Source organism: Epinephelus fuscoguttatus, linkage group LG23 (genome assembly GCF_011397635.1).
Source record: "Epinephelus fuscoguttatus linkage group LG23, E.fuscoguttatus.final_Chr_v1".
Classification (NCBI taxonomy): domain Eukaryota; kingdom Metazoa; phylum Chordata; class Actinopteri; order Perciformes; family Serranidae; genus Epinephelus; species Epinephelus fuscoguttatus.
Genome location: NC_064774.1, coordinates 9619361 through 9628679, shown reverse-complemented (window position 1 = coordinate 9628679; position 9319 = coordinate 9619361). Strand labels below are relative to the sequence as shown.

The 9319-nt window shown below is 43.0% G+C and overlaps 1 protein-coding gene across 1 annotated transcript; it reads right to left on the bottom strand.

Moving 5' to 3' along the window:
- Window positions 1-937: 937 nt before the first annotated feature.
- On the bottom strand, window positions 938-8949 carry bcl6b (BCL6B transcription repressor). The gene is made up of 12 exons (XM_049568082.1): window positions 8803-8949; window positions 8441-8518; window positions 8121-8341; window positions 7494-7742; window positions 7276-7392; window positions 6910-7096; window positions 5276-5478; window positions 4328-4434; window positions 4087-4221; window positions 3870-4000; window positions 3382-3519; window positions 938-1796 (listed from the first exon to the last, which is right to left on the bottom strand). The coding sequence occupies exons 3-12, from the start codon at window positions 8330-8332 to the stop codon at window positions 1656-1658; spliced, it is 1620 nt and encodes a 539-aa protein (XP_049424039.1). The 5' UTR covers window positions 8333-8341; window positions 8441-8518; window positions 8803-8949; the 3' UTR covers window positions 938-1655.
- Between the last annotated feature and the right edge of the window lie 370 nt (window positions 8950-9319).

The following is a 9319-nucleotide window of genomic DNA, read 5'->3' as shown; positions in this document are numbered from 1 at the left end:
CTGATTAGTGTACTTGTGTTTGAAACTGTCTCGGCTCAGTAAAAACCTCTACTTAAGGAATTGTTATCGGTTTCAGCTGGTTGACATGGGAAAAGATCGAAGAGAGGAACCTCCAATTGCTAAATTTTGCTTTCTCCAAAGCATATTAACACATTTCACACAACTCACTCAAAGGTTTCCAGGAACACGCACGTCATGAAGTAAGTTGCACACATATCCTGTGATATATTCACTTCCTGAAAGATGTTCCACAGAAGTTCTCTTTTCTGATGTGCGACTTTAGCGAACTGAAAAGGTGTCACCGGCCACAATTGATGAGGGGGAAACACTACATGTCACGGGTTTCATTTATTCAGCAGAGGAGGGACGGTGAGGGTTGGAAAGTCCCGTCAGACTTCCAACGTTTGTCTGCTGAGCACGGACAATGAGCCTAGCTAGCCACAACTCATCAGGGAGCAGGAAGCGGGGATGACAGAGGGTGAGGGAGTTCAGCAGGAGTCTGGAGGCCCACCTCCGCACTCACCCCCCCACCACCGCCGCCCCCACACCTTCAGGAAGCAGCGGGTAGCCCACACACGTGTTTTCTCGGCTAGTAGATTTGAGTATTAGCAACCTGGAGGAAACAGGTGTCCTCGGCTTCATTGTTTCCACAAAAGCAACCAAGAAAAAACAAAATCTGGAAAATGGCGGGACAAGTTTGACTTAACAGACGATGTGATTCATGGGGAGAAAGAGTGCGTTAATGAGAGGAAGGAAGTTCAGGGAGGAGAAAGGCTGAAGGAGGGAAGTGTGCACTGCGAAATGAGCTTGAAACTGTGCAGTGTGGTCTGCAGTGTGTGAGCATTTTCATATTAGCAATATTATCATATTTTATTCCTTCCAGATAAACAGTTTCACCATTTATTTGTGTATTAAATGAGACACTGAACACCAACGCTCCAATTCATATAAAAATGATTTAATTTAGATTGTACAAAACCATCTTTGTCCAGCAAATTAACTCATACAAATACACCTGTAATATTATTATTACGTATCCAATTGCATGTAAATTGTCCATGTCAGAAAACAATATATCATTTTTTCTTATACTTAACACTCAGTACAAGAAGTCCTTTGCCTGCTCGGACTATAAAAACAAATATCACTGCATAGTTTGTTTTTGCAGGCTCCAGGCCTCAAGATTAAAATAAATCTGAGTTAAATACACATTTATGTGGAAAATTTCCAGCCAAATTTAATTTACTCCAAAATTCACCTCCTCTCTTTCGTCAAACTTGCTTTATCTTTCGTTCAAACCTTTCACAAACGTCCTCAAAATCCAGTGTACACACATGCCAACATGTTTTGTCTTTCTTTCCATGTCTCATTCCCTTCTTCTCATCCCTTCACAAACCATCAAAAACACTTTTTCACAACACCATCTCCATCTCCATCTCCGAAAAGCCACCCAGGACTTCTAAAGAATCGTATTGATTCATACTGATAATTAGCTCCAAGCTCCAAAACTCATCCAACATCTTTAAAAGTTATTCATAAATGTCTCCTTTTCCAAATGGAATCCATTCTAACTTTTTCTCGTGATGTCTAATATATCCGTGTGATTCAGATGTTATTTTGACCGATGTGATGAACGGGTCGAAGGTCAGACGTCTTCAGCAAGCCTGCAGAATAGGCTGGTAGGGCTCGGTCAGGACCTTGTAGCGGATCTTGGTGTTGGTGACGGCCCCGTGTTTCTGGCGCAGGTGAAGACGCAGCTGACTCTTGTGGCGGAAGTGCAGGTCACACTTCTCACACTGAAAAACAAGAGGTCAACAGGTTAAACAGCTGTGGCATGACATGCTGCGTCGGTTCAGCCCAGGCAACAGGATAAATGTTGGCATTGTGCATTTCTGCAAACCACGGATATGTTAAATTTGTATGTTTCATGTCGCCGAGGTGGTGAAACTTTATGTTTCTTAACGTTTCAGGACAATGCTGTGGTTAAGATTTGGTTAGATTCAAGCTCAAAACATTATAGTTTGGCTTAAAATACCCAGTTTTCTCACCAAGGCAGGAAATGCCCTGATCTGTTGTTAAGAATTACTCAGTTGGTTGCAACAAACGTGGCTGGAACTGTTCCGACATCTCGTTAAAAATACTAGCTCTTGTTGTTTGTTGGTGTTTAACAGTGGTCTGCTGTCTGCTTCTTGGCAGATGTCTTGTGTTGTTTAAAGTGTTCTGTTTTGTCACAACAAACACAGCTGGAAATGTCCTGATGTGTTGTTAAAAACGACCCGGTTTTGTCGCAATAAATACAGCTGGAAATGTCCAGACATGTTGCTAAAATGACCCAGGTTTGTCGGAACAAACAGGACTAGAAATGTCCTGACATGTTGTTAAAAATTACCCGATTTTGTTGCAATAAATACAGCTGGAAATGTCCAGACATATTGCTAAAATTAGACGGGGTTATCGCAACAAACAGGACTAAAGGTATTACCACAAAAAAATGGTTTAGTCACGATGAGCAGGACTTGAAATGTCACGTTAATTTTGTCGCAATAAACATGTTAAAAATTACCTGATTTTGTTGCAACATTCACAGCTGGAAATGTCCAGATGTGTCGTTAAAAAATACTTTGTTTTAACGCAACAAACATGGGTAGAGGTGTCCCAACATGATGTTTAAAATTGAAAAACAAAACAAAATCACAACACAATAAACAGGACTTGAAGTGTCCTGACAGATTGTTAAAAAAGATGTTTTTTTCTGCAATAAAATGGCTGAAAATGTCCCGACCTTTTGTTAAAAATTACCCGATTTTGTTGCAACAAACACAGCTGGAAATATCCTGACATATTAAAATGGCCCAGGTTTGTCGCAACAAACTGGACTAGAAGTGTCCCAACATATTGTTTGAAAAGACGGTTTTGTCGTGATAAACAAGACTTGAAATGTCCCGATGTGTCGTTAAAAAATACCCAGTTTTGTCATAAACATGACTGGAAATGTCCTGACGTGTTGTTAAAATTTATCATGTTTGTTGCAACAAATAGGACGAGAAGAGTTGCAATAGGTTGTTAAAAAAGGCTGGTTGTGTAGCAATAAACATGGCTGAAAGTGTCCCGACATCTTGTCAAAAATACCCGCTTTTGTTGTTGGTTTCAATAGTGCTCTGCAGCTGTCTCGCCTAGGTGTCACGCCATCCACCATCCCGTCGATATGACTCAGCTCATACAGTATACATGTAATCTGAACTACGTCACTTTAGAAATGTAGTTTGTCTGTGGTTTGCAAAAATGTGCAGTACCAGCACTTTATTTTGGCGACTGAGCTGGTCTGTTGTATGACATATGCCACCAGTGAAACAGAATAGTGTGTGTGTGTTTCTGACTCACAGTGTAAGGCTTCTCTCCCGTGTGAATGCGCAGATGGCTCTTCAGGGTCTGCAGGTGGCGGAAGCGGGTGCCACAGGTGTGACAGGGGTACGGTTTCTCCCCGGTATGGATCAGAACGTGGGCTCTCAGATGGGCAACCTAACATCAAGACCAACCACAAAGACAGTGTTTTTAAAAAAATGTTCAATCACAGACTGACTCCATGTGTTCACATAAATTGTTGGTGTCTGGTATGACATAGGAATTCACAATTTCATATAATTTTTTAGCAAAAAGTGTTGTATTTTTTTATTTTAAATTAATGAGTTTGCTGAAGCCAAAAACTGATGCAATCTAGAGTAGCTGCTGGCTAGTCAGACTGGTTTGAAACTAACTCAATGTGACATTTGTACCACTTCACACACTCCAACTAAAGAGGACTGTCTGTGAGGAAAGAGGAAACATACACTTCCTCTTCCCTCAAGCTCACACGCACAGCTAACCCTCACCTGAACAAATCGTGCGCCACAGGTGTCACAGCGGTACGGCTTCTCTCCAGAGTGGATGCGAGAGTGAGTCTTCAGGTTGGCTGGTCGGTTGAACTGGGCGCCGCACACGTTGCAGCGGTACGGCTTGTCACCTGTTGGGGCAAAGGCCAGCATCAGGTGTTGGCTTTACATTAAAAAAAAAGAAGGAGAATAGAAAAAAGCTTTTTTGTATCCTCACCTGAGCAGACAGTCTTGGTTCCTTGAAGGTTGCCAGAATAACAGTAGGGCACGTAGTAGTTCTCACGCTTGATGACATGTTGAGCCGCTTCCGGATCAGTGGGGTGCAGGTTTGGGAAAATGGTGCAGGGTGAGACTGAGGAAGCAGATAAAATACAAACATGTTGGAAAAAGAAAATATTTTAAGACTTGATGTGTTTAAAAGTTAATATTCTGCAATATGATAAAGGTCTGGCTCGTACCTGCTCCCTCCTTGTGAATGGGAGGTGCTGTTGGGTGATCCACAGAGGAAGGTGGCCCGAGGGGAGGGGCTCGGCCAGAAACCTCGTAGCAGGAGGCCTGCCCCTGTCTGATGAAGAGAGGCTCATAGTTCATATTTGCAAAAAGTTTTTCATCTCATCTCATAACTGTCATTGTTCAGCCCCGTCGCCAGAGGAAAATATTGGCATTTCAACGTTTCTGCAAACCACGTATAGTTTACATTTGTACGTTTTATATCAGTGTTTATAAACTGATGTAGTGTATGAGCTGACTTTGTGATCATGAGGAAGAGGGGAGGATGAATGGCATGACATCCAGGTGAGACGCCAACCAAACTGCAGATGACCGTGCACCAAAAACAGGTATTTTTTAACGACAAGCGAGGGCATTTCCAGCCGTCTTTGTTGCCATGAAGCTGGAAAAGTTTAACAACATGTCGAGGCATTTCCAGCTGTGTTTGGTATGATAAAACCGGGTAATTTTTAGCAACACATCAGGACATTTCTAGCCATGTTTGTTGCAACAAAATTGGGTAATTTTTAACAACACATTGGCAAATTTCCAGCTGTGTTTACTGTCAGAAAAACGGGTATTTTTTAACAACATTTTGGGACATTTCCAGCCATCTTTGTTGCAACAAAGGTGGAGACAGCATGTCTGGACATTTCCAGCTGTGGTTACTGTGTCTAAACTGGGTATTTTTAACGTCAAGTCGGGACATTCCCAGCTGCTGTTTTCCTGCAGGGGATAGTGCCACGAAAGGCGGTGGTTTGTGCACCTAAACCTCACCACACATTGATCACAGCTTTGTTGAAATGTAGAGACACATTGAGTTTCAACATATCTGCTTCGCATCAAAGTACAATTGCAACATATCAGTGGTTTGCAGAAACATGATGCAAACATTTTTGCCATTCATTCCAGCTTACCTATCAATCTGACCAGGCACTTCTCCAGGCCACGCCTCTGTTGTTTTGGGTGTCGAGCCCATCCTGTCGGGTGATGTGTGAGTTTGTGGTTCCTCCATCTCCTCTTCCTTCACCGTCGTGGCTGCACAGAGAGGGTTGAGGACAATGTACTTGTATTTTTTCCAATTGCAGGCCTTCGGGTCCGGTGTGGTTTTGATATCACTCTGCAGAGATAAAGAAAAACCATAATTACTACAGTTTAAATGTAAAACATTTTTTTGCATGGTTATCTACTTATCAAGTATCAAGTACATTACCTAGCCTATACTGCTACTTGACGCTGTACGCTAACGTCAGGGAAACATGTAAACTTGGTTGCCTGTAAATTTCTCCCCGTACCATATCCCTGCTGGAAAATGTCTGGTTGTGTTAAAATGTTTCATTGTTGACTTTTCATATTAGAACGTACCTGTATTTGCCATTACAGCCATTCCCCACCAGCAACTACACTGCTAACATACCTGTAGCTACATGCTAACGTCAGGGAAACATGTAACCTTAGTTGCTAATGATGTTAATTTCTCCATGATTTCATATCATATTCCTACTGGAACATTTTTGGTTGTGTTTAAATGTTTTATTGTTGACTTGTCACCGTGGAAAGTGCAGCTATACTCCGTTACAGTCATTTTGTGGCTACAAGTGCATTGCAATGTACATGTAGCTACATGCTAGCGTCAGGAAACTATGTAATCTTAGTTTCCGATGTTATTAATTTCCTCCCAATTTCAAATTAGATTCCTGCTAATGTCTGGTTGTGTTTGTCAGCTTTTATTGATGTTTTCTTAATTAAAAAGTGCCACTATTAGTTAATTATTAGATGGTTTCAAGTACACTACTAACGTAAATGTAGCTACATGCTAACATCAGGAAAACATGCAATTTTGGTGGCAAATGTTGTAAATATTTCCACTATTTCACATCTTATTCATGCTGTACCATGTCTGGTTGTGTTTAAATGTTATATTGTTGACCTTTCAAGGTAGAAAGTGCCACTTTCCTCCATTACAGTTATTCCGCAGCTGCAAGTACACTGCTAACGTACATGCAGCTACATGCTAACATCAGGGAGACATGTAATCTTAATTTTTCAATGTTATTAATTTCTTCCCAATTTAGATTTTTTGTTTTTAGAAGCTTTTATTGGTGATTTTTTTTTTTTTTTAAGTAGAAAGTGCCATTCTATGAGTGTGAGTACACTGCTAACGTACATGTAGTGACATGCTAACGATAGTTTCCGATGTTATTTATTTCTCCCCCATTTTGAATTAGATTTCTGCTGGAACATGTCTGTTTGTGTTTCACTTAAAATGATGACTTTGAATAATAAAAAGTGCCGCTATTCTCCCTTACATAAGTACCCTGGCTGCATTGATGGTGCAGAGATGCTGAGAAATGAAGACCTGAACATGATGACCAATCAGAGCAGACTGGGCTTGGGTGAATACAGGTGTTCCAGCACAGACAATATGAGGAAAATAGAAGGTTTCCCGACCATTAACTCATGTAAACATCTTCTAGTAGAAACCCAAAACACAAGTGTTAACATAAAAATGAATATAAAAAGTCCTCATTAAAATCCTCTTTAAACTCACCACAAGGTTTTTGTTGCAGGTGTTGGATTCTGCTGGAGAGTTTGGTTGGCAGCTGGAGCGGGCGGGGCTGTCTGGAGATGGAGTCGGGGTGCCCATGAGGGGCGACTCAGGCTCTCCTTTGAGCTCCTTTGACCCAGACTGGCAGGTCGGGAAAGCCCCTGGCTTGAGAGAGGCTTCCGCAGGGACCCTGCAGGAGAAACAAAGGAAGTGCTGTAATGAGCTAAACCTGACGACAGACTAAAGGCACGTAAACTGCTGCAGCAGCACTTGTGACAATCTGTAAACAAGAACCCAATAAACTCCCCGAAGGTCACACCCACCTTTAGCTCATTTGATCATTTTAAGTTATACACGTAATGCTCCTACCTTGTTGTCACCACTGGTGGGAGTGATCTCTGGGGTCCTGGACTGGGCGCTACAGAGGCCACAGACACCCTGGAGTCCAGCTCCAGTCGAGGGTGTCTTGCATTCATATTCTCCCTGCTGAAAATCAAAGAACAAACAATTTGAATCAAAATTTTTTATGCAAAGTATTCATGATTGATGATACAATCTGTCCTAGTCTGACAACAGATGTTCCTCACCAGTGCCTCTGCATGAAATCCCGGCAGGTATCAGCCACGTGGTCCATCTGCAGGTAGGTTGCAACAGTGAGCACCCCGGGGACGGTGCTGGGTGTCAGAGGGAGGCGGGAGGTGTACATGAAGTCGAGCAGCAGGGAGATGCTGGATGGATCCAAGGTGTTGGGGAGAGACACGGTCATGAGCTGCTCCCCGCTGCCACCACGCCCCTGAAGCAACACGCGGCGGGAGTACAGCGAGTAGAAGAACCCGCTGAGAGGAGACAAGGGAAGATACAAATATTTAAAGTTAAGGTATGCAATTGATCTGAGTGTTAATTTGGATTAAGTTCAGTTTTAAATAATCAACGTAAGGTAGAAACAGTGAAGGACTGGGAAGAAGAAGACAATGGACCCAAGTGAAAAGCAGGAAAAAGTGAGCGGAAAAGTGACACAAACTGAAACTTGGAAGGACAAAAAACAGCGATGAGTCAACCAGAGAATGAGAGGAAAAAACATGCATGGGAATGTGTCACAAAAGGAAGAAAACGTGATTCATTTCAACCAAACACACACAATTACTCCTTTGAGAGATCCTTAAGACACCTCCAGAGAGACAATTTTGTGTAGATGCACTGGCCTTTGCACCAACCTGCAGGCCACGAGCACGGCACAGTGTGCCCGTAGTTGAACGTTGCCGACAACCAGGGTGGTGTCGGTCAGAATGTTGCGGTGCCGGAGTTCGTTCAGGTTCAGCAGCACGTCGTTGGAGTGGCGAGTGAACTCTTTCACATATCCCTCAGCTTGGGCTGCAGCCCTCATCTCCTGCACTCTGTCCACCCCGTATCCTTCCAATACTTCCATTATCTGTATCTGTAGAGAGGGCAATTCATATGAAGCCACCAAGGAATGCACGTCATTTGAGCGTTTGCACGATCTAGATTTTCTTTACGATGCACAATGATGACCTACCTATGTGTAACTGATAGAATAAATAGGCTGGAGTGTCCCAGACACATCTGTTAGGTGAGACCAGCTCCCTACTCGTACCTGCACGAGGAAACAATAAGAAACATCCACGTTTACATTCATATGAATCATCCAGGGAGTTGCAAAATGCAGCAAAGTAGTGATTAATGAGAAGTAAGAAGTCTCTAAAGACAACTTAAATCAAAAGACATCCTCAACTGGCAAACTTAAATGTTAGCTTTTAAGGATTAATCAAGAAATCATTAACATCTTCAGATAAAAACAAACAAATCAATCCAAGAAGTAGTTATCAAACAGACCATTAAAACATATAAATATACTGTGAAAATCATTTTCCAGCTCACCCCGACCAGCAGGGACGAGAACCAACGTTCACCGCGCTGACGTCAAACCTCCCGTCTCAGTCTTCAGTCTACAGTCAAAGACGTGGAGCAGGGGCTCAGCCTCACACTCCACTGGCTCTGAACAGCACTGTAAGGGCAGGCTGAAGGGAGGGAACTCTTTATAATGTCGTGCAGGAAGCCCCCGTACAACCAGGGCTGCTCGTTTCCTCTTTCCTCAATGGCCCACGCGCTCACTGGAAGCAGCGCAGGAAAAGCCCTGGCCCAGGCCCCGGGCTCCAAGTATTTTTAGTGGCCCTATTAGTTTTTCTAAACCCCCATAGCTCTGAGCAAAGTAATGGCAGGAAAGCGGAGTGTGTTTTTGTGCCACGTTGAAAAAATATATATGAGGACCCTTGGGGAGAGGCAGTACGTGCCTGGCTGTCCAGGGGTAAGCCAGAGAGCGCCAGTCTTCCCCCACCAACGCTTTCCTACCCTTCACCCCTCTCCAGGACAGAGGAAGCTGCCTGAGAGGAAGCTG

What these genes read in the sequence shown, in the direction of transcription:
- bcl6b (XM_049568082.1), bottom strand. Translation starts at nt 8,332, where the DNA reads ATGGAAGTATTGGAAGGATACGGGGTGGACAGAGTGCAGGAGATGAGG. An exon ending in GATTTCATGCAGAGGCACTG is followed by an intron (nt 7,393 to 7,493) that starts GTGAGGAACATC and finishes TTTGATTTTCAG; the next exon opens with CAGGGAGAATATGAATGCAA. An exon ending in CGGGAGAGAAGCCTTACACT is followed by an intron (nt 1,797 to 3,381) that starts GTGAGTCAGAAA and finishes CTTGTTTTTCAG; the next exon opens with TGTGAGAAGTGTGACCTGCA.